Source organism: Podarcis melisellensis, assembly GCF_964234715.1.
Source record: "Podarcis melisellensis genome assembly, chromosome: 1".
NCBI lineage: Eukaryota > Metazoa > Chordata > Lepidosauria > Squamata > Lacertidae > Podarcis > Podarcis melisellensis.
The window spans coordinates 31,516,268-31,541,709 of NC_138528.1; the positions used below are offsets into that span (position 1 = coordinate 31,516,268).

General features: G+C 42.0%; 2 protein-coding genes across 11 annotated transcripts in view; one reads left to right on the plus strand and one right to left on the minus strand.

The window, feature by feature from the left end:
- Positions 1 to 607: 607 nt before the first annotated feature.
- Positions 608 to 17,517, plus strand: FBXO33 (F-box protein 33). Its single transcript, XM_081900396.1, has 4 exons — positions 608 to 1,296; positions 12,034 to 12,144; positions 13,710 to 14,395; positions 15,131 to 17,517. Exons 1-4 carry the CDS (start codon positions 623 to 625, stop codon positions 15,400 to 15,402), a joined length of 1,743 nt encoding a protein of 580 aa, XP_081756522.1. The 5' UTR covers positions 608 to 622; the 3' UTR covers positions 15,403 to 17,517.
- Positions 17,518 to 20,021: 2,504 nt separating this feature from the next.
- MIA2 (MIA SH3 domain ER export factor 2) overlaps positions 20,022 to 25,442 on the minus strand; it is a 49,119-nt gene continuing 43,698 nt past the window's right edge. For 9 of the 10 annotated variants that reach the window (XM_081908280.1, XM_081908282.1, XM_081908278.1 and 6 more), the window contains 5 exons: positions 24,330 to 24,488; positions 23,534 to 23,662; positions 22,653 to 22,726; positions 21,887 to 22,115; positions 20,022 to 20,519 (listed from right to left, as the gene is read on the minus strand). In XM_081908280.1, the coding sequence (XP_081764406.1) occupies positions 20,356 to 20,519; positions 21,887 to 22,115; positions 22,653 to 22,726; positions 23,534 to 23,662; positions 24,330 to 24,488 (755 nt within the window). In that variant the 3' untranslated portion in view covers positions 20,022 to 20,355. Of the gene's footprint in view, positions 20,520 to 21,886; positions 22,116 to 22,652; positions 22,727 to 23,533; positions 23,663 to 24,329; positions 24,489 to 25,442 lie in introns of those variants that run through there. The other variant, XM_081908283.1, reaches the window with a different exon arrangement.

Genomic DNA, 25,442 nt, shown 5'->3' on the forward strand with positions numbered 1-25,442 from the left:
TACAAGGTGAGGTCATTTTGGGGTTTGAAGGTCAGCACCAGCACTGTGAACAAAATTGTTATTTTGCACACTAGTCATGCTCATGCCTCTGCTACAAATGAAACAGGACAGGGAGAACATTTCCCCTCTGCTCTTATCTGCCAAGGAAAAAAAAAACCTCCACTTAGGTGGTAATAATGGCAGGTTCGTTCATCAGGCGCCGGTGCTTGCCTATTCCAGTCCTTAAAATTATCCTGGAATAAACTGCTTCATTTTAACAGTACGGCGATGTTCGAATTTTGGAAAGATGCAGAGACACCGGGCGTCTCCCTCGCCGCGCGGAGGACTTTGTGCAGGCGCTCCTAGGCGGCAGCGCCTCCCGTGGTTCTTCTAAGCGTCCCCGCGGCCTTGCAAAGAAAAAAAATCCAGGTCGGCTATCGCGCCGCCTTCCCCCTCCTCTGCGAAACTTTCGTTAGGTGGCATCCATCGGCCACGCCAGCCCTTCTCCGCGCGCTGAGTCATGAGAGCAACAGTTCCCCGCCACCCCCGCCGGCTGAGCGCACTTTGGTACGCTCCGCCTCTCCCTCCCTCTCGGCGCGTTGGTGCGTTCCATCCCGCCCCGACAACCCAACCCGGGAGCCCAATGGTACATCTCGCCCTCCCCCTGCGGCTGCGAGCAGTGGTTGGCTCCGGCGGCAGCGGCGGCAGCAGCAGCAGCAGCAGAGTCCCGTCCGGTCCCGCCCCGCCTCCCTCCGCCTTGTCATTGATGTTGTTGTTTCTGTCGCAGGAGCCGGAGGGGAGGCCGAGGCCGGGCTCGGGGCTGCGGCCGCCGGCGGCTGGGCCGGCCATGTCGTCGGTGTGTGGGGGGCCGGTGGGCGCCGGCTCCCTGCCCAGCGAGCTGGTGGTCCACATCTTCTCGTTCCTGGCCGCCCCGGACCGGCTCCGGGCCTCGGCCGCCTGCTCGCACTGGCGAGAGTGCCTCTTCTACCCGGCCCTGTGGCCCCGGCTGCGCCTCAGCCTGCGCGTCTGCCCGGCCGAGCGCCCGCGCCTCGACTTCCTCATGCGCAAGTGCGGCTGGTTCGTGCGCGAGCTCCGCGTCCAGTTCGCCGCCGACAACTACCCCAGCGGAGGAGCCGGAGGCGGCGGCGGCGGCGGAGCAGGAGCCGGAGGAGGAGGCGCCAGCGGGGTGTGCGAGGAAGCGGCAGCCGCGGCGGCCGCGGCGGAGGGAGAAGCACAGCTCTGCCCTCGCTGGCTGGAGCTGCTGAGGACCTACCTGGAGCTCGTACTCTGCGTGCTTAGCAGCGTCCGCAACAACAGGTAGGACGGCGTGGTGGGAGGCCAGCCAGCGTTAACTAACATCCACACACACACACACGTACTAACACACGCCGAGCGGGAGGGAGAGTTGCAAAGCCTCCTGCTTCCCAGCTACTTAGCTGGGAAGCAGGAGCTCTCTCTTTCAAAGGTTCCTGTGCTTTCTAACATCTGCCTGAAGTTCAGCCGATTGAGTTATTATTACTGGGTGGGGGAAGCTGCACCTGTTGAATTCCCGATTGTCACGCATCCACTTAAAGATGCCTTACTCCTGCTGTGCGCGCCGGGAGGGGGGGGGAGGAGGGATGTGTGAGCGGCGAGGAAGGAGCCATTCTGGAGCAACTCGAAGGGAACATCACATGAAGGAACACACGTCTGCACGTCGCCACCCAAAAGTGCTGCGGTTGGGGGGGGGTCCTTGTGGAGAGGAGTGTTTCTGGATAGGTAGCTTCACTACCTTCCGCACGTCAAGTACCTTCCCTGGGATGCCACCAAAAACAGGGAGCTGTTGAGACAGTTATTTGCCCTGTGCCCCCTGTTTTGATGGGCTCATAATACTTTTTGTGATAAGCTGCTAGGAAAACCTGACAATTGCTTTTGGTTTCTTGACTGATAGAAACACTAACCCTTCTCAGCTAACATGTCACTTCTTTAGTGCCTAAATCCTTCAAAATGGGAGACAGTGGCTTTGTGGTGTCCGTTCTAGAACACCTACTGTTAGTGTACTATTCTGAAGCCAGCAGCAGGGCACATTAATAATTTGCTCAGCTATAGGCTGTTACATAATTGGGAAACCAGTTAAAGAACATTTTCTTCTTTTTTAAAGGGAGCAATACAGCAATACCAGCTGATCCAAAGTGGTATCCTTTCCTTTCCAGTGACTCTAGTGTTTGTTGTCATACAACAAAGGTGTCACAGTTAGTTACATATTTTGCATTTTTAATTGGGTTTTATAAACAAGAATGTTTTACAAATAAGTATACCAAGTTTTTCATGTCATTTGTAAATCACAAAAATAGCATAAACATATTTTGCATTTGTAAGCCTTTAGCTCTGCATTCTCCCTCAAGATTTCCAAAATTCCCATTCTGTCAAGGTCATATAATGAAGAAATCTTAAGTTGATCAGTAATATTCCAGAGCTGTTTGTTTCCTTTTGTTTCCTTCTGTGTTACTCTTGTTTCTCTCTGCTCCACTACAGAATGAAATGTCCTTTTCAAGAAGAGATTGTGCAGTTGTCCGTGCTGTGCTCATCACTCTTTCCTACAGCCAGTTCTGCACAATAGAATAGACTATAGTTTGCACATCTTAAATGATTTGCAGTAAGAAAATCCTGTTCAGATCACACATCTCAGAAAATTAAACTGCTGCAACTGGTACAGCAACCATATGTCAATGAAAGATGTGATAAGATCTGAAGCAGCCAAGATCAGATTTGTGGCCATTTTTTTCAGAGATTTCCAAATTCCGTCTCACTCTGTTGGGTGCTACAGTGACCAGCTTTTGTCATGTGGATACTGAAACACTAAAGTATGTGTGCTGTGAGCCAGGAAATTGCAGTTCACTTTCATGGCAGCCAGGAAATTGCAGTTCATATTTCACCTCATCTGTGAGCTCACTAGGTGACCCGCTGTGGGGCCTTTCTGTCACTTTTTATTTTTGCATATTTATTACATTTATTTAAATCCCACCTTGCTCCCAAGGAGCTCAGCGTAACACACATGGTTCTTCCTCTCCCTATTTTATCCTCACAGCACCCATGTGATGTAGGTTAGACTTGGAGACAATGATTGACACTCTTACACTCACCTGTGGAAAAGGCAGCTGCTTGCTTCAGGGAAGGAGGTAATCTGCATGAAAAGTAACAAGCCAAGAACCAGAAAGAGAGAGCAGCAAAGTCCTTTCTTTGAGCTGATACCCTGTCCGTCATCTAGAAGAGAGGCTTACAATACAGCACACACTGCAGGATATATGGTTATATAAAAAACAAAACAAAATAAAATCATGCACCTATTCTAAAAGCAGCAACACTAAGGCCCAACTCTAACCAGCATCACTATCAGCAGGCCTGGACAAATTAATAGGAAACCATTAGACTGATGAAGTGCTAGGTCTGCAACAAGGGTGTGGCAGGCTCGAGGAGCCCCTCTCAAGCTAGCAGCCTATTAAAGCTGTAGGGAATTTGGGCCTCAGCAGTTTCTTATAGGACTTACCCTCCCTTTCACTCTGTTAGCTAATCATGGTACATAGATGACTTCATGGGCTTTCTTATTCAATCCTGCAGAATCTGAAGAGTGTAAAGATGATGGCATTGCAAGGGCTATTTGCATCTTGTGGCTGATCCTGCATACTGGCTGCTGGTTTTCCTTTTGAACATCCCTGTTGCTTACCAGTTGAGGCCATGCTTGCATAAAATGTTTCTCCAATTCTATTTATATAGCCTTATTTCTTTACCAGCTAGGCAAGATAATAATTCTGTAGAAGTTGACCCCAGTAATTCTAACTGCAGCTGGTTGAGATTGCAGAGGCAATCCTTAAAGTGTTTATGTAAACAACCCCATTGAAAGGACCAGCAAACATGCAAAGCTTCTATGTCAGCCTTGTATCTTAACAACTTGCCTTGTGACCATAGGCAACAAGGAATTCCATGCGGCTAATTAGTTGTCTGGCTAAGGAGGGTTGGATTGCTCTGTCCAGGCACCACCAACCCACTTCATTTCTGTTCTCACCACTGGGGAAGAGGCTTTTATTCCTCTGAGCAGCATAACAACACAGCCTACTAGCTTTTTAGCAGGCTAGTGGTTTTACTTTACAGGCTATTAACTCCAGTGGACTTAGTTACAAGGCTGTCTTAGTATGTCAATGATCAGTTAGCTTAAAGAGTAGACTATGTGTTGCATATAAATGCTCTAGAAGCATATTTACCACCACAAATTTATTCCTGGAACCCCACAGAGGGGGAAAGCAGCTCAAGTGGTGAGTTAGAAAGAAAAAAAATAGTTGATAATGAAAGAGTAAACCCACCCTGTTGCATCTCTGCACAAGACTTTCTCCATCTGAAGTTGCTTTTCCTTACACAAAAAGAGCATCAGGGTTCATTATGTGCATTTTCATATTACTTCGTTCCTATGGTAATAAGCCAGAGCATGATCCTTTAGAAAGGATTGCTAGACGAGGGTGTGAGCAAAAAGTAGTGTCTGAACTGTATGTTTTGGTCCTGTGCTGTTGAACGCACACGACTCAAATATTGCCAGAATTCTGACATGCACGCTTATTTGAGAAGTAGAAGGAAATGTGTTTCATTTGGCAGAACCATTCTGAGAGTTCATTAACTAAATCCAGCAAATACGTTTGACTCTTTCCTTCTCCTAGTGAAGCAGAACTCTCCCTACCCCCGCGGTTAACTTTCAGAATTTATTGAGGAAAATACTTAATTGTTGCAGCAGCACCTTCTGAATAAACCTTTAAAGCTGCAAGTCTAACCACATGTTCCCCTGAATAAGCCCTGTGGGAAAACCGTAGAATTCACTTTGGAATTAATACGGAGGATTGTGCTGTAAGTAAGATGTCGCACCCAAGAAGTTGTCTTTATTTCGCTTACGCTCTACTCCTCAAAGAGCAAATTGCATGTGGTTCCTGGTCAGCCTCCCAGTTTACAGGGCCAGGCTTGCTTAGTTTCAGCTGCATCATGAGTTTTAAGACTATTCTTTGTTTAGTGTTGAGTAACGATCATGTTGAGTAATGATCATGTACTGTTGTCTCAGGTAATGGATGGGGATGTGCTGCCTTGATTGCATCCCTGGGTGAATGGAAAATCTCAGGATCTTTCCCACTCTACAGTGCTGATAGAGCTTGCATGTGTTTGGTGCCCATCCACATTCCATCTGTGCTGCATATGAGTTGGGCACTGTGTACACAATTCACATTCCATAATGCATAGCCTTCATTAATGGATGTGGGCATTCAGCAATAATATCTGAACATCCAGTTCCTTGTTGCATGCACAATCCTCATCCAGCAAAGAAATCTGCTCTGGAAAGCCAGCATCTATGTGTGGATCTCCTTAGTAGATTGCAATTTTAAATAGTCTTACTGAAGTAAATTCTGTTATAAGAGTGGGGTCAGTTCACATATAACAAACAAACAAACCATTGTTTGGTGTTGGAGATGGAGCCGCAAGTTCATACGTTGTTATTATTTATTGAATTTGTTAGTCACTTTATCTTGCCCAAGGCAACTCAAACTGATTTATAGCCCAACTCTCCCAATATATACTTAAAAAGCAAGCGGAGGATTAAAATTTTAAATATTCCACCCACTTCTAAAAGGCCACAGATAATTAGAGACCCCATGGAATCTTCTTTTTTAGTTACTTCCTGTTAGGAGTGTGCACCAACCATAATATTTGATTTGAATCCCAAAGCTTGGCACTTTATAAAACAACTCAGTTTGGCTCGGGAGAGTGAATCAGTACCATTTGCCCCCCACCCTTCCAAGATTGGGAATTCAAATGGCTCTAATTTGCCCCCCTTTTGATAGAAGTAGGTGAAATTTGCAGGCATAGCAACTCATCCATAGTAGACTAGCACATCCAGGGGCTTTTGTACTGGAGACCTCCTCCCAGACATCCCACTTGGCTTCACCATTTTTCTGAAACTGATGCACACCCCTATTTCCTGTGAAACCTTTGCCACAAACTATGAAATAACTAAGTGATTGTGTGTGTGATTTGGAGAGTGGGCAATCAGACCTTGCTCTTGTATGTCTTCATTTCTTCCATGTAAACATACTTAAGACTGGGTGGGGGGTAGGAAATCAAAGGATGAAATAGCCTTATCTTTTGAGGCCCTGAAATAATAATATCCTTTGAGGCCTTCTCTTCCTTCTCCTTGGTTGCAGGTGCAGTGGTATTAAACTGATTTTTTTTTAATTTGTTCTCCATAATTAGTTTCTTCATAGCACCTTGAAAAGGTGCTGTTTTGAATTGTTTCAAATATTTTCAAGGTCTGAAATACAGATACTAAACTAGTTCTTCCTGTTGCTTTACTTTCTCTTCCTCCATCTGCAATGCCTGCTGGTTGGTTATCTTCTTTTGTCACATTTGGTTTCTGGGGAAATACGCCTGCTCTTGACCTGTACGAGATAAATTATGTAGTAATGTTAACTTGTTAGAGCATCTGTGTAATAAAAATGAATAGGCTTGAAAAGGAGGCAAATAAGCTAGGAAAGAAAGTGGCATATTAGCATGTTCAGCATTATGCAGCAAATAGGCTTCTGAAAGATAAGGCGTTTATTTCTGTCATTGAACTCTTGAAAGAAAAAGGGCACACCGGAGGCACATTTACTGATCAGCATAGCAAGATTGCTTGTTCTGGAGAGATTTTCAGTATTTTACAGAATAGTGGGAAATTTCCATGTCATCGCTGTATGAGATCAGAGTTGGTGGCTTTGTTTTTCACACAGCATGATTTAAAATGGCATATTTTATTGCACCAGCTACTTATTCAAAATGGTTTGCAAGCAAAATATTCTTCATCAAGCAGTTGGAGAGATAGAAATAGAAATGAAGGAGATATGCTTAGGTTGATGATCCAGTGGCCGAGGCTGATGTTGCTTCTGACTGTCTCATTTATTCTTCAGTTACATAACAGGCAGTGATAAAATTTACAATCTCTTCAAAACCTACAGTATGTCTTTGTCAAACACAAATGGCCTGAAGTGCAGAGCCTAAAAAGTCAACTTTAAGTGACTATTGTAACTAATCAAGAACATAACAGCCTGGAAACTAAGGAAATATAGTCCCATGCTTCGAAATGTTTGTGTTCTGATTAGAATTTTGGAGTGGCATGGGGAGGAAGCTAAATTATTCTGTTCAAGCGAAGAACCTATATTCTCCGTAGGAGAGAACAATGTAGTGGTTCTCAGGTTTGGGAATACAAACTCATGATTTACATTTACTAATGGTTCTGACTTCTGATAATGTTTTTATAACTATCTTGTTCAAAGCCCTTCAGAGAACATCCCTGTTTGCAGTTCACACCATGATAACTTACTTGGCTGCAATGCCACCCACATAATGCAGTGGCATCATGACATACAGCGTGAGCAAGGCTCACTGCTAAAAATGGACAGAGCTACATCAAAAAGCACAGTATACTTAGCTGGAAATTCATATGATCAGTGCAATTCTCCATGGCATAGTGTGGGCAGATAAAGTGGAGCTGTCCTGTTTGCTACGTCTGAGTAACTCTATTCCCTCTACCATAAATGACTTAATGCATTTGAGAGGTAGGTGCTTTGTTTTTTTTAATGAAAGCTTAAATTCAGAAAAAAGAGCAAAATTCACCCTGTCATTGATGTTTGCTTGACAGCTTGAATAACGATAGAGCAAAAGAGGCCAATCTTTTAATTTCGCCTTTATTAAACTGCAGCAAGATCCCCAGGGATTCTCAGAAATTGCAGTTATAAAATATGCTTTTGACATGAGTGTACAGCCTCCAGAGTACAGGCCTATTTTGAAACTGGTCAATACTTAGGAGCCTGGACATCGCCCTCTCTGAGCAGCCACTGTGTCAGGACTGTGATGTGAAAATGCAGCACCCGGCTGAAGGAAGCAGCCTGTCTTAGTTTCCTCCTTGTCTTCTACGTGTTCAGTGGAAGACAGTTCATAATTGAGGAGGTGGAAAATGCAGCAATTATGGCAGATAGAGTGGTGAACGATACGCCCCAATGTTCCTATCTAAGGCATTACCTAAGCCATTAAATAATTTGTAGTAGATCCCTAAACTTTTTAAAAACTTTCTTCCCAAGAAAACACTGGTTAAAAAAGAGTAATCATTCTACTGTTATAATTTTTTAAGTGTGTGGGAAATTATTGAGAAACCTCTTCACTGTCTGATATAATACTAGTGAAATTTGACAGATTTCCACCTACGAACATGAGGGAACTGTGATGTGGTTGCTAATATTTTTAGGCAACATTTTACACATGTACGTATTCCACTAATTGGTAGATATTTTGGATGTCAGTAAAATGTTAGTTTCGCTAATAAAGGTTTGGGGCATCTTTCCAATCCCGCCTTTGTGGAAAGTCTTGCCACAGCAGTATCTGTTGTGGCAAGACTTGTTTACTTTTTATATTCTTCTATGTACTTGCTTTCTGATAGCTAGTAGGTGTTAGTTTTCTCTCTGCTTCATAGCTTGGTATTGTATTCCGAAACTGTATTTCACAGAAACCGCAGTGCACATGAATGTGTAGCTGAAATGGTTGCACTGACTACTTTTAATCTCTGCCAATGCACTAACACTACACAGGCAAGTTGTTGCATCTGGCTCTTTACCACAAAAGTAAAATAAATCACAATGCAGAATGTCAGAGTTTGAACATACTAGATCACTCTATAACATTAGATGTGTTTCTGTTGTGGACTAGGTGGCAATGATATAAATCTAGCAAATTATATTCTGTTTGACTAAGAAGTATAGCATGGACTATACTTTAAAAGTTAAACGTGTGGATAGACAAATGGTGGCCTAGTGAATAAATCTAGTTTCTAAAGGTTTTCTGCCTGGCTCCTTGCAGAGCCCCTGATCACCAGGATGTCTCAGACAGGACCATGTGCTCTTATGGTGTAGTCAGCCATTTTCTTCCTGAGTGAGGCACTTGTCTTCTACACTACAAACAGAATAAACTTGGGCAGACCTCTTTATCTCATTGTGCACCTAAACTCCTGTGTACAAGCCAAAGCACAAAGAAATAGCAGTGAGCAGTGAAGGTGCATAGAGTGCCAAAGTTTCTGACGCAGATTGTGCTGGAGAAGAGGATGCTGAAGAGCGCATTCACTTTAATTTTGCTCATGTAGGTCCAAGCAGAGCCCACACTGCAGGCCTTTCGGCCATTGCTCAACTGAAAATATGGCTTCTGAAAATTGGTTGCTGAACAGAGAATTAATGGCTTTGCTTGAGTGCAGCATATAAAATAAGGCTGGGAAGAATTAATAGTTTCTGAAGGATCTGGGACATAATATGGAACACAAGGTTCTCCAAGCAATTCCATAAATTGCTCTAAAGCTCAAATGCAATCTTAATGCAGGTTGGAAACAATTGTGCATAAACCCTAGAGCTAATGTCATACATTAGAAAAATGCTGTGTTTTACACAGTGGTTTAATGGGTATTACTAAATTGCTCATGTATTTTTAGGACATTACAGTTCATGATAACACATGACTGAAGGAGATCCAGAGTTCATCAAGTTAGCCTGGCGCCAGGAGCTGTCACTGCTGCTGCTGCTGCTGTGGGATCGACTGGGCTCTGGCTGCTGATGGGCTGGTGGAAGCCTTGTGCATGAAATGAATGGAAATGTAATAGCATGTCTGCAGAGTATGGCTCGGATCCCTCTGTGCATAGTTTCCTGGGAGTAAGCCCCCCTAAAAGTGAGACTTGCTTCCAAGTAAATGTATATAGGATTGAAGTGTGTGCTGTGATACCTAATCTCTCTGTCTCCCTCTTTCTCACATACACGGGCAGATACGTTCACATACACTTCAAGTCATGATGTGCAAGCAGTGCCCACTGTGCTAAAGGTGTGTGTAGAATAGATAGTGCCAGATTGTTAAAGTAAGCAACTGACCCCAGATATTTTGATTAGTTATTCACGTGAATTGGTATGTGAGGCTTACTATCTTTGTCCCTGCAGCAACCACCACTCCAACACAACACATGGCATCCTATTGCGTTGCTCATCTCCCGGTCTTTGCCTCACAGCATTGGCAGATGGGTTAGCATAGTGATTTTTTGTGTGATGCATTTTATGTGTTGGATGATGCTACAAGGGAGAGTGAGAGCAGTGGCAGCTGTAGCCCTCTTATAAGGTTTAGCCTGGCTTTCAGCTGTGCAGCATGTACAGCTTATGCAACTACACACAACTTTCAAATGACAATGCTGTTCTTTTAGAATTTACGGTACCTGAGGCAAGAAGTCTTTGGCTGCAGAGCTAAAAATAGCAATACTGCTTGATGTTCTTGGGTGCTCACTGCTGCTTCTAATTAAAATGTTCACATTATTGTGGAGCATATAGATCAGGTATGAAAGCTGACCCTTTAGAAAATCCTCTGGAAAGCAATCTCTGTGTTTTGCATATTGGCAATAAATGATGCGCTCAAAATATTGACGTATTTGAGGCATGAACTTTGCTGTATGTGACTAGTCTTCGGATCTCTGCGCAATACATTATGACAACTCTGAGTAGCTACCAATTGAGTGGCACCCTGCCAAACTTAGGTTTGAACTGACATAAACATAGTTAATTTTCTGCAGAGAGTGCTTATGCTTCTGGTTGAATTTATGATCAAAAGTCAATATTTAAATTCAGGGCTGTAGCTAACCACTCATCTAGTAGTCACTTAATGGGAATATGAGTTGCTACAACCAGACAAGCAAGCTTTTGTTAATTGGAAGAAACCTGACCCTTCTTTACTGTTTTTTAGACCACTATTGAGTGGGTAGCAGGCGCTACTTGCAGTAGATGGTTTTTAATAGACCAGCCTTCACCAAGCTGATGTCCTCCAAACGTCGTAGTGCAAAACATCTGGAGGGTGCCAAGTTGGGGAATGCTTCTTCAGACTTGTTTATACAACAGTTTTATTTTTAATACTGTACATCTATGGGAGCAAAAGTGAGCAAATTGTTTTACTTGGCTGCCTACAGAACACCAAAGTAGAGGAGGTTGGAGCAGAATTGAGAATTTAGAATAATATGGGGGGCAAAAGTGTACACCCTGAAATATTTAAACATGATTTTCAGTGAAGCATTAGTATAGGTAATAAATGAAAGGCTATGTATTGAACTATAAACTCGTCTCCAGATAAGTTGTGTATGTACCTTTAAGTATGATGGCCTTGGAAACAGCTGTTATTAGTCAGCTTCACTGAAAATAATCTAGGGAATGGCTGCTGTTTGCTGCCTTTTACTTTGTCCTCTGTGAAGATCTGGCAAGTTATCTAATCTGCACCTGGGAGAATCCAAGAGCTTCTAAGTAAATATTAGGCAGGGCATCGTGTTTATGCCTGAGCCACGCAATATAGAATTTACCAAAAATGTCGCAACTCTGCTAAAAACATAACCACATAACCTGGAGAGTGATGCAGTCTGTGAAGGTGGGCTAGAAGGAAATCTGGTTAGATGGCTTTTCCATTCCATCCTTTATATTCAAGCATTTTATTCTTGGGTGGAAAAAAGCCAAGAAAATAAGCTGGTTTGTGCAAAGAAAGCTCATCTGCATCATAGGTTCTATACAGTCTCTGTCACTAGCATGGCAAGTCCCAAATAGCTGCACCCGGTGACCCTAGGTACAGGAGATTTCATTCTGGTATATATTTTGCAAGCCCCTCTACAATGTTATGTCCACTTGTATTAATATCAGACATATAACCATTTCCTTACCACTGTCTATATTCATGAGGATTATTTCTAGTATACTGTGATTCAGAAAAAAGATTCACTATATTGTGACGGAATTATGTTGGGTTCTTTTCTAGTTTTGAACAAATTTAAATGTATTGTAAAGCTATTTAGCTTGGTCATTCAAATGTACCTTGGCTAGAAGGGGCAACTAGTTTCTAGATTTCAAGGCTATAGTGTTACCGTGTGGATTGCGTCTCATATAACACAAAAGCTTGAGCTATTTTCAAATGCTCCTCTAATGCAAAGCCTCTGACTTGACACTTTCCCCTTCCAAATAGGAATCTCCAGAAATTAAGTCTCTTTGGTGACATAAGCATTCTGCAACAACATGGAAGTATATCAAATACGCACCTCAGCAAAGTGGATCCAGATGGAAAAAAGATTAAGCAGTAAGTTGTCCAAAATATATTGTTACAGTATTGCAGTTTAAAGAAATGGGATGTGTGTGTTGTAAATGTGCTGTTTTAGAATATAATCCATTGTCTTCTCTGATGATTTAGTACTGAAAATAATGGCTCATGGTTTCACTGTGTCTATCGTTCTTTGTTGTTGCAATTTCCTTTGAAAATTGGACATCTTTTCGCAGAACATGATTACTCTAAAAACAAGCCATTTGCAATAGTTGGGAGATTTTCTCCTACAAAATTCACATTCTAGGATAAATCATTTTAAGCAAAGCAGGAAGGGGTGCCAGGGACTGCTATAGCAGTATCTTCATCCAGCAATTCTCAGTATAAACTTTATGCTATCCATGTCGCATTGCTAAAAGCAGATGCATTTTGCAAAAAAACTGAGCAATTTTCATACTGCTTCAGACACAATTAACCTGACTATTCTCACAATTAACTTCAGGAGTAAAATATGAGACGTGTGGGGACTATGTACGCTGGCCTCAGCTCCTTGGTGGAAGGGTGGGATTAGAATGCTCATCATTATCAGAGTTGTACTTGCTAATTAGAAGAAAGGTTTCTGGTACAGTTAACTCACATCTTACATGAGGGGTCCACACATTTATGCAAAAATGCATAAAGCCAGGAACCCTTTGGAACACACACACACCCCGGCAAGATGGAGGGCTGTCTGGTTGCTGCCAGAGCTGCTGTTCCAAAACCAGCAATCACAGCTTTGCACAGGTGGGTGGGTGGGGGAATAAATGAATGGAGAATGGGTTTCCTCCACTCTCCAGTTAGATATTTATTTCCCCCACCAACCAAAGCTGCAATTGCATAAGTAAAATAAGCGTAAGATGCACGTTACTTCCTACCCCCCATTATTTTCATCAGCCAGTATAAATAGGTTACATACAGATGTTCATCACTCTGAATGTGGTACCAAGTCATGACTCGCATGTGAGAAATGGTTATCGTGGAACAAGCATCACGGATAGAGCTTTCATATAATCAAATATCACTTCCGCCATTTGGCTTCAAATCAAGCGTCAAGCTGAATGATGTAAAAGCATATACAGTATTAATCAGTCCTGATTTTCCCTTTGGAGTATCGTTTGAATGAGATACACAAAGTGCTGATACAGTGAGTAGATTCAAGCACTATTGAACCCACCACGCTGTGCTCTCTAGGACTTCTAGCAATTGGTAGCTACCCTACACATATGCTAGTTACAAAATGTGGGGAAGAGAATCAAAACAAGTTAGCATGCACAGTTCCAAAAGGGCAAAATGAATTTTCTTTTATATTTGTTTAAAACAAAAAGGAAGACAACAGAACTTTAAAAAGCAAGTGCAATTCTGCTGCTGGAACTTTAGACTTATTTTTAAATGGTGTGTTCTTTCTCCACCCCACCCACCCCTGCTACAGCCAGTGTGTTTCTAATGCAACACAGTTTGCATTAAAAGTGTAAAGCGTTTTTGCTTCCTTGTCTATTGAACTTGGCTCAGAATAAAAAAATTAAACTATAAAAGATTAAGACGGTTGCTTCTGTTTCTTCTTGCAGAATACAGCAGCTGTTTGAAGAAATATTGGGTAACAGCAGGCAACTGAAATGGCTGTCATGCGGGTTTATGCTACAAATCGTAACACCCACATCATTGTCATCTCTCTCAAATCCTATTGCCAACACTATGGAACACCTGAGTTTACTGGACAACCACATCCCTGGTAATACCACTCTTATCACTGCGGTTGAATTGGAGCGTTTTGTCAGTCTTCGCTCACTCGCCTTGGATTTCTGTGATTTTACAGCAGAAATGGCAAGAGTCCTGGCTGATAGTAACCATGTGCCTTTGCATCGACTGTCTCTTCTGGTCCACAATATTTCCGTAATGCACAAGTCCCTGGAAAATATGCCAGAAGACGAAGATTGGAAGGCACTGACACGCAACAGCACTAATCTTCGGGTCTATATAATGGCTTTTGATATCAAGAGCGATGACATGCTAAGGATTCTTAAACCCAGTATCCCACTGGAGAGGATTCACTTCGACAGCTACATCACTTGCGTTTCAGGAGCTGTTGTTGATCTCATATCTAGGCAGTATGATAAGTTCCTCACTCATTTCATACTAATGAATGATGTGATAGATATGTCTGGCTTCCCAGATCTCAGCGACAACCGAACCGAAGACCCATTGGTTTTATTGGCCTGGAGGTGCACAAGGCTCTCTCTTCTGGCAGTGCATGGTAGGCAATTACAGAGGGGCAAAACACTGCTAGTTTAGAAACCTACACATTCATATGGGTATGGGTATGCCCTTGAGATTTCCCACTCAAGTATTTTTCTCCAGGTTTGGGAGAATTCCCAAAGTGTTGGGTGCTGGGGCAGGGAATAAATTGTGCTCTGGCTTCAGGGTAAGATACGCTGTGCATATCAATATGATTATATGGTGGGAAACTGTTACTACCTTCAGAACACAAGACTCACAGTTGCCAAAAAACAACAATCCAACAACCCTTAATTGATAGGAAAATAACTTCCTGCACTGTTGAATTGTCCTTACTTTAGACGGCTTCCCCGTCAAAGTTGTATTACACCCGACATATTTTACGATTATTGGCTCCTTTAACACGAGCCTTTATGCTACATACATATCATGCTGCAAAACTACCAAGAAATACCATGAGACATTTCCTTACTCATCTGCCCGGAATTATTGGGGAAGGAAAAACAGGCAGCTCCGCAAAAATTAAATACAAAAAGAAACAGCAGCAATATTCACTTTTTTAATTAACCGAGTAAGTAAACTGACCAATTACTGGGGTGATTTCTTGAAAAGAACCTCATTAGGAAAATTGCTAAATAGGGAGACATTAGCTGTGAGGCTGTAAAATATTAAATTACCTTTGGGGTAGGGTGGGGAGGGAGAGGGAAGAAAGACAAAAGTCCTAAAAATTAGTAATTGCTTTTTTGTGTTTCAGGTTATACTGTTTGGGCTCACAACCTGATTGCCATTGCTCGTCTTCGTGGCTCTGATTTGAAAGTGCTTGAAGTCACAGAAGAAAGCATTGATTTTGACCAAGGTGAATTGGCCGATCAAGATGTGGATCCGGTGCACAATCTCATTGAGCAGGTATCCCTTGGATTGGGCCGACCTTGGCACGCAGTCATGGACATAGAATTACTCAGTGTCTTTACTGAGCCAACTCGTCATTTTTACAGAGAAATGCAAAGCTTCAGTGAAGGCATTTAGTTCTCTTTATTTACAGTTCCTGTGGTTACATATGCAAGTAGGGTCCTATTATGTTTTTCAGTAGTGTGAATTAACCCCTCTTGTGCTGTGTTTAATCAGTATTAGCTATATAGAATTATATATGTATATTCTACTTCTTGATCAAAGAACGTAGTCGGGTATTGGTTTAGAAGCTGAAAGTGGCAACGTTTAGGGCTTTCACGGTTAATGGACTTGTCTACAAAAAAAAAAAAAAGCAAAACTCAGATGTGGCTGAAGGTTGTCTGAGGTTGCCGGCTAACTTTCTTTTTGTACTGAGTAACTCTGCAACTTCACTGATTTTACTATTGTCGGAGTTTTTGTGCTCAGGAGCCAAAAATCTTTTTACTATCCATAGCCCAGTGGTTTTGAATGCAGTCATTGTCATGTAAACTAGTAGCATGCTACTTAAAGCTTTTTTTTTTTTAAGAGAGAAAAATCAGGACTATCCAATACCATTTACTGTAAACCTTTGCTTTGATTTCATGTACAATATCTGGAGCATGAAATATTGCCACTCTGCAATCTCCTCCTTAAATATGAAGCAGTTGTCTCTTGCACAGTATAGCTTCTTCAGATGCTTACCTGACTCTGAAAGCTATCAATCGTAGTTTCGTTGTAAATTAATTGTAGCTTCTTTTTCTTGTGGTCTGTCAGCTTCTCCGTACAAGTTAGCTTTGGGCCCAGATTTAAAAAGAAACGTCAAGTCTCTACACTCCGATGGGGTAAAACCATAATGATTTAAAGATATAAATTTAAGTCTACTTTGCTTGCAAACAAACATTAGTCGTGAAATCCCTAGCAACTAAGTCACTGGATTTTCTCTGTCAGCGCCTGTGTCAGCTGCCAAAGAATAGATTTAAAACGAAGAAGTGCCCACATGCTGGCAGGGGCAGGCCAATTTTTGGCCAGCCAGATACTGCTAGATTGTAATATATAAGGTCGAATTTCGACCTGTGGTACACAGCTGTGCTGTGGCTCGGTCAGCAACCTCAGAACTCTTAAACATGCACCTGTTTCACTGTGAATAGTGAATGTAAAGGAAAGAAAGGAAAACAGATAATACAAGCCTTGTTCTATCACAGGTATGAGCTGCTATGATGCATGAAGAACATTCCATGAAGTATGTTTTAAAATCTTGTTATATCTGAGAGGCTTTAAAAGCCGATTTAAACTGTTTCAGGGCAACCGCGGTACAGACGTGGTCTCTGTGAGACTTCCACCTGACCCAAGTTTTAAGTGGTACGAATGTTGTGCATTTAATGTTAAAGGACAGTCTGCAATAATAAAGTTAAGTGGCCAACGTGGGTGCCCAGCAGTGCTGAGACCTGGCTGCCATATTGTAAGCTTTGGAAAACACAATTTATGCAACAGATGTCCAGATATGATTCTATTTATGGAAAAGTTTATATGTGTTTTACAAATGGTTTTACCATCTTATATTAAAATGACCTTTTGACAGGTGTGCGCTGTTTTGTCTCCAGTGAGCACATACCATGCGGATTTTATATGTACATCAGTAGAGTGAATCCACTGGCACAGTGTGTGTGAATGCCAGATGTGGTGAGATTTTATCTTATAAATGTGATCAGACTAAAGTAACTCCTGACAGAAATTGTAAGGAAACCAGCTGAGTGTTTGACTTGATGACTGATGTTGTATGGTTTATGTTAAATGTATATTCTTTTAATCAATGAATAAAGCATTAAAATTGATCATGGAAAAATATTTTATTATATCAGCATGGTAGTTTTAGCACTGAACAAATCACACTTTACGTTGAAAACTATCTTGCTTGTTTCCACTGTTTAAATCCAGAAAGCCTTGAGTTCTGAAGTAAGTCAGACATTTATTTGGCTAATGCTTTATGAACAATTTTTTTTAGGAAACCAAGCTAAGTAGAAGACCAGACCAGCTATCATAATTTGATATTGTTTGCTTAAACTGGCAGAATAAATCTTTAAAAGTGTAGAATATGGAAAGCCCAAATCCCTCCCGTAGCAAATGCTTATATCAAAATTGAATGTGTTCTAAAACAGCAACAACTGTGTAGTACTTATATCCATGTCCCACTATTAAATAGACTGTGAACACTTACCATGCCTTTGGCTTTACATGTTATCTATTTATTCTTATCGCTGTACTTTCTGGGTGACTATACGGTAGATGGACAAACAGCAGCTTGTTCTGTGTGATAAAATTACATTTCCCCCCTTGAAATTTGTTACTAGTTCCTTCATGTTATACACAGTTCAACACAACACACACACAGCACACAGGGGTGGCTAATGTGGTATCTTCCCATAACAACTGCCATCAACCCTGAACATGGGGCAGGCATCCTGGGTGGGACTGATGGGAGCTGTAGTTCAATAACTAATGAGCCACAGGTTTGCAACTGCTACACCTAGGATACAATCCAGCAAAAGCTAAGTGTTTGTACATACCCTTGATTAACAGTACAAGAGTCAACCACACACTTAACTGCTCTTGTGAGATCAATTTAACTAAGGGGCTAACAGAGAGTTACAAGCAAACACATGGATCTGAGACCTGGATCCGGTCTTTGAACTTCGCAGAAGGAAAACCTACTTGGAGAGTGACTAGGAATGGGCAATCAGCCACTTCCAGCTGCTTCTGCACACTAAAATTTCCCTGCCTTCCAAAGCAGCTTTTCTTTGCTTTGTGACCTCAGCTATGCATGTGTAATGTGTAGCTAACCCTTCAAAATGCTTGACTTGTGGGCCACATGGCATAGGTAGATCATGATGTTACAAGTAAATTAGCACTTACCTGTATTGGCAACTGGCAGAACCAGCTTCCCTTGAAGTTTTTCATTCTTAATGGTTAATGAATGGTCCCTAAGCCTACGTAACTTGCAGAAAAGTATGGAAATGCACAAGTTGAAACAAAGATGTTCTAATAGCCGGCTTTTGGTGCAACACAGGAAAAAACCCACTAAAGCTGTTAACAAGCTGTGGTGTGTGAGGCAGGTGCATTTGTAACACGTGGATGAGGGGAGGGGAAAGTCAAATTGTGAGATCATATTGAATGCAAGGCACCTTGCAAAGAGTTGTATTCAATCAAATCCTACTTGAGTTCATTAATTAAGTTAAGCATGTCCATTAACTTCAGTGAGAGTAGAACTAGTGTTGAGTACTATCTAATGTTTCAAATAGTGGACGAAAAATGAAAAACAGCAATTAAGACTTCAGTGTACACCAGCCTTTCAACAAAACACAGTGTCTTCAGTGTCCATTTAAAAGGCAAGACAGACAGAGCCATTTGCACCTCATAATGAAGAGAACTTTTAGTGTGAAACGACCCAAAGGTTCCAGGATAGATTCAGTATTGAAATTGGTTAAAGAATTTATAATCGGAATAATAGGATGGATCATAACATACATATCTTTGGTGTCAAAAGACCAGCATACCCAGGTGCATTGTCAGCATATAGGAAATGAAGGTACTACATGCACCTCTCTGGGGAGGGAATTCCACAGGAAACTGGCTTCCACCTGCTAAACAATGCTATCAGGAGGACCCCCTCATGCAAGAGGATCTGTAGCGAAGAAGGCAGCCTTCAGGTATTTGGGACCCAAACAGTTTAAGACTTTAAACACTAATGATATTAGCATCCATCTGTCTCTCAACAATGAGTGCAGTTCCAAGGGGTGAAGGCAAACCGCAGCATTAGCAGCACTGAAGTGACCTTCCTAGGGCGCAAGCCTGGGCAGTGCGTATGAAGGTCCTGGGCTATCCAAGCGACAAGACCCTCCCTTTGGCTTTGCTGATGTGGTCCAAAAAACCAGAAATAGGTCTGGCCCTAACGTGGCTGCACAAGTTGATGGGAGGAGGCATACAAGACGCCATCCAACCATCTGGATTTGTGTAGGGTTTACTCCTTAAGCCTTTTCTTCACACAAGGCAGCAGAAGTTTAGGGTCAGTGTTTTCTCCATGGGTTTACCCTCGCAGGTTGATAAGCCCTATCTGCCCCTCACTTCCCTCTACACTAATGTGGGTACCTTGAATCGGGCCTAGAAGCTAGCAACCAGGGCAGCTTTTGTAGAACATAGCATCACGTTGCAATAATCTGATCTGGAAGAGACCAGAGAATGGAGTAGTGGCTGGCCAAGTAATCTCTGTCAAAGGGTCTTAACTGGCAAACCAGCTGAAGCTGGAAAAAGGCACTCCTCCTAACCACCAAAGCCATCTGAGTCTTCAGTGACAGTGCTGGATCCAGGAGCACTGCCACCCCTGCTCAAAGGACAGACCTGCTTTTCCCAGGTGAGTGCAACCCCATCTATAACAGGCCACCTCCCTACCTAATACCTGTGAATTCAGACCAATAGCAATAGCTATGTAGGAAGTGTAACTTCTAAAGCAGGGTCTCCCAAACTTTGGTTTCCAACTGTTTTTGGACTACAACTCCCATCATCCCTAGCTAGCAGGACTAGTAATCCGGGATGATGGGAACTCTAGTCCAAAAACAGCTGGAGGCCCAAGTTTGGGAAACCCTATTCTAAACCCATATGCTCTACCCTTAGAAAACAAAAAAAGCAGAGATACTTGTTTCATTGAAGAGTCAAAATACCAAAAATTATTAAATCCATTTAATTTTTTTCACATTGCCTTTTGTTACAAGTATTCTCTTCACATGCAATTATTTTCTATGAGACCAAAACAACGGGAGAGTTCTTACATGGTACAAATTTTTACATCACCTAGATATGCAAATTAAAAATAATTTAGTTACTGCTGTACAATGAAAATCCATTTATTCACAGTTAGACCATTATTTACAGGGCACTCTCCTGAGAATGATCCTATTAAGCTTCAATTTGAGCAATAATACAGTCAGTTAAGTAACAATAGCTACTTAACAGCAAATTACTGAGTTGAGAGGAAAAGGATAGAGCTAGTTCAAAATAGAGTCAAGTTTCTTGTTGTGATTCTTGAGGAGTTGCAGAAGATGCAGTTGATGGATGTGTTAACTCAGCAGGCATTTCATTTCTGCTCTCAGGTGGCAGTGGTGGAAAAAACCCAGCCCTTGGAGGCGGGTATTGAGAATAAGGCCTCACAGGAAATGGACCTCTCACTGTTCAAAGAGAATGATCAAAGCCCGTTTGGGTTAGTATTCAGAATGGAGCTACTTTCTTACAGATTTGACACTGAATACTCACAAACACACACACATTAAAACCAACACTAGCTGTAACTTCAATAATGCCCATTGAGGTATCCAGGAGCCTCGTTGTGCAAGTGGGACAGAAATTTTCCTTGTACAACAGGATTCTCCTCACCTCTGCAGGCCCCATATGTGCCCAACACTTGCTTTGGAGCACTGAGGGAACTCAGTGAAGGGAGCTGCAGGAGGAGAAAAAGAGGTGGAAGTCCTGTTGTGTAAGGGAAATGCTGCTCGTGTGATGTGGGGTTCAACGACTAACTATCTGTTGCCATGGCCAACTTCATAAGGGAAGCTATGGCATCTAGACTGCCTAACTCACGGGCCCCTTTGCTGTGGAAGATTCTGCTAGCACTGGTCTCTTCATCTGACAAGAGAAGTAGAGTAGCACTTGGAGCAGAGAATTTCCAAATTTATTTATTCTACAAAATGTATATCCTTCCCTTCTAACACATCCGCATCATTCAGAGTGGTTTACAATTAACCGGGAATGAAAACCGGCTCGGATGCTAGGAGCATTCTAAAATGAAAGTCTACCTTATAGAAATAATTTGTCCAGCAGCAACCGTATAATAAAACTGGTTGTTGTTTCACCGCAATGTTTTAATCAATCATCACAAAGCAGTTAGAGGGCCCAAATGGGCCTCACCAGGTAGGGTATTTTAAAACCTGGGTGCAGCTGCTGAGAAAGGCTTGTTAGGTTTTCTAACAATAGCTTACGAGGTAAAGTTTAATCGTATCTTCCACTGAAAGTAGTTATTAATTCCCTTAACACAGCTTTGAACTTGGGAAAATGTCCTTTAAAAGTTACTGAGCACCATCAGCAAGTGAGCAAGACCCGTTCAGGCATTCACTTCCAACATAAAGAAGAGCTTTCCCGGACCTGATGCCTTCCAGGTATTTAGAGAGGACCAGAGTTGCACATGCTAGCCTCTTTTCCCCCTACTAGCTGCAGAACTTTACAGACTGAGTGGGAAGGTCTGGAGGGGGAATCTTCATGTACTTAGCTGATTGCAAGAGATTCCCGTCCACATGGAGGAGTCTATGTGAAGAGTCCTACTTCCTACCTTCCCACTCCGTGAAGCTGATGGAAACAGAGACACTGGGAGCAGGTTTGCTCTCTCGACTAACTTAAGCCCATTCATTTCAGTGGAACTTGGGGGCAATTCATTTTTCCTGGGTTGTGCCTCAAGTTATTGCGGTTTCCAAACGTTTCCCCATGGAATGCATTTCATTATTTATTTTAGAGAAAAAATAATGTAAGAGCAGCAAGAACATACTTGGCAGAAGAGGACGTGGCAGACCAGCAAAATCCCTTGGGAAATATTCTCGAGGTCCATATCCGCTAGGAGGCACTGGTGGAAAGGGAGGGCCTCTTCTCATGAAAGGCCCCCTTGGGTCCATTGGCATTAGAGGAGCTCGCAGTAAGGGCAGTGGTGGCGGCACAATTCCAGGGCCAAAGCCTCCATTGTCAGGTGCATGAGACTGATCCGAGGCATTGAGCGTATTCTGTGAAGAAAGGGAAGTGGGCAAGTTAAGATTTAGAAAGAAGCTCATGCCACTCTTTCAAGCTACTGAGAAACTTGTCAAAGCACGTAAGCCCGAAAAGAAGCTATGATTTACAAGCTACAAAGAGGGCAGATCAAAGCAGAAGCCCAATCCAAATCAGGAATGTGGGCTAACAGGACTGAGATGGAGCCAAACTCAAAGGCTACAAGTAGGAAGTTCATTAAAGCAAGACACAACATCACCCCTGCGCTGAAAAGCTAGTCCACTCATTCCCAACTACCTTTCTTTTCGGTCCTTTCATCTTTCTTGCTCTTGCAGGTTGTAAATAGATTCAGTTGTGAAACTATTATTTTACCTAACATGTATTCAGTAATTCAAAATGCCCACAAGGTAATAAATAATGCTGCAGCAAAATACATACTGTGTAAAATCAATTTAAAGAACTGTCAAATTCAGCAGAAACTTGGCAAACCTTTTTCACACCAAATGGGATTTCAGTAAGAAATTGATCTTCTCAGTCTTTTGTCTGTTACTTACACTGTCATTGGGATGATCTCTTATTCCATTTCCACTTAAGTCTGTTCCTGAGTTATTCTCAGATGTTTGTCCATCTGGAAGTGGGGGGAAATACCCAACAAGCACTTTAGCATTAAGTAGTCCCAAAACAGCTTTCCTCCAAAGAACAGATGGGTATGTTTTTGCACATTTACTAAACAGAGGTGTTGACTGTACTGATACTTTTGTGCCCTTCAAAAAACAAAACAAATAGTGCCATTCCCGCTCACAACCAGTTTGAACTATTGTTTTTCCTACTGAAGTTAAATAAATGGCAAGGCTGCTGTATAGATTTACTACGTGATCATTTCAGGGAAGAAAATTTATCTTTTCAAAACAACCAGTGTGTAAACACCAAAGGCATTGTTTAAACGCTATGCCGGTTGTAGAGAACAAGGTCTGTTTCAAAGTCTAAATCAATGTTTTACTGATCTTGGGTCAAATGTCTAAGATGAAAGGCTTTTTGCTTTCAGCATGAATTCAGGTTATTCCTTCCCACATGCGACCACAGATGCTGAATGGAGATAAAGTAATAATGTGACTTATGGTAAGCATAGCAGTCCAGTTAACATAGAGAAAGTGCAGAAGTTTCTTAAACTTTATTGCTGCCTTTTTTTTTTTTTGTATCACAAACATGGATTACAGCTTGGTATTACAAACAGCAAAGAACATTAATTTCAAAATACCAAAGTCATTACTGGCATTCTTTGATATGCTACAAACAAGAGAACAGAAAGTGCTCTGAGCGTTTGGATTTCAAGCTCTTTGGGCTTTAGTTCTGAGCAGAAAAGGATTATTTGCTGCTGCAGCCAAATTTGGTAATGAACTCCTTTATTTGGGCGCTAAAAGAAAGCAGTTCCTACCTGCTTTATCAAATGAAGGCATGCTATAACTTCTTAGTTCTGCTGGTCCTGAAAGTCTTCCTGAGTTTGGATGACTGGGATAAAATCTTTCTGGTCTTCGAGGAAGAGATTGCTCATTATACAGCTGACCTACCATTCAATAAAAAAGTGCAATTTATTCAGTAGGTTTTATTAGAATTACTCAATTATGGCTTATCAACAGCTTATATCTTGTACTCCTTGTTTTATGGAATATACAAACTAAAGGACATGGGGCGATAGCTAGCTAAACCTAGTAGCTAATGGAAATCTCACATCTATCCCATTTATCAAGGTTGATCAACTATACAATATGGTCTTGGAATCTTTAAGCAGTTATCAGACTCATATACAGTGGTACCTTGGGTTACATACGCTTCAGGTTACATACGCTTCAAGTTACAGACTCCGCTAACCCAGAAATAGTACCTCGGGTTAAGAACTTTGCTTCAGGATGAGAACAGAAATCATGCTCTGGCGGCACGGCGGCAGCAGGAGGCCCCATTAGCTAAAGTGATGCTTCAGGTTAAGAACAGTTTCAGGTTAAGAACGGACCTCCGGAACGAATTAAGTACTTACCCCGAGGTACCATTGTATATCATTCATATGCTGCTATCCCTTAGGTACACCATCAAACACTTGAATCTAAAAAGCCCTGGCAATGATCCCTGCAGAGGTCACAGCACGGTCCAAAACAAAAGGGAACTCAGCAGTATTTCATTTTGTAATTGCCATTAAAAAAGAAAATGTCCAAGAATGATGGGCTGTGTTTAGTTACCTGCAGGCGGGGGCATTATCCTGTGATCTCTATCCCATGGAGGTGACAAAGATCCAGTGTCAGAAGGTGGTCTGTGGGGATCAGATAACCTGTCAGAATGCAACTCTCCTCTTTCATTACTAACTTCATACATGCCAGCATTCCCCGGTCCTCTTGATCCTAGTTGAACAAGTTACAATGGATTCAGTCACTTGAGACATCCGTCATTGCAGTTTTCACCGAGTACCAAACCACGAGATCCCAACACATTGAAAGGCGGTAGAATAACACACATGGCTCCCTTGGTGAATGTCAGTCTTGTGCTCTTTTTCCAGGAGGGGTGCAACTGTTCAGTCAGTCAAAAGTACAGCAAATACTAAGACAGCTGCTTTGAAAGAGGGTGGAAGGAACCCTGAAACAAAGTCTACATTATATTCTGATTCCTCTCACTGGGCAAAGGGAGGAAAAAGAACGTTAAAAGTCTTTTCATCAACCTCATCAGTGTTGGCAACGTCTTGGCAGAGATTCCTCCTCCCTCAGAGCCCAATTCAGCTTCCCCTTCCCCTAGCAATTTGATCAAATCCCTCAAATGCAACATTCTCCCCTCCCTTAAATCTCAAATATTTAAAGTAAGAAGACAGCTGAAAAAGATTATAGAGAATTTCCCCCTCATTTAGAAGAATAAATGAGAAAACACGCTTTAAACCAGCAGGGCAATATTTTGAACTACTGTACATTAAAGCGTTTTCATTTCTAATTATTCAAGCTGTTGAGAAGCTTTTAGGGTTTGACTCACTCTCTGGCTCATATGTACTGATTTATGTTGGTCTATCACCTATTTTGTTATACTTGTACTGGCTCTGAATTTATCTGGGTATAGTTGCACTTTCAAGTCAGCAAACTGGCATATTTCCTCCATCCTCTCCAACGAAAGCCAGAACAAAAAGAAACAGCTCCTGAGATTATTCACCACATGCTGTCAATACATATCAGTTAAAAACAAAACTCTTTTGTTTTTTTCTGTTGAGATCAACAGCCTAAAATACAAATAGACTCAAATATTCTTGCTACAATGATATAAAAGGCTTACTCTTTCAAACTCCCTTTCTTGAATCTGAAAGATGGCACTGGCTT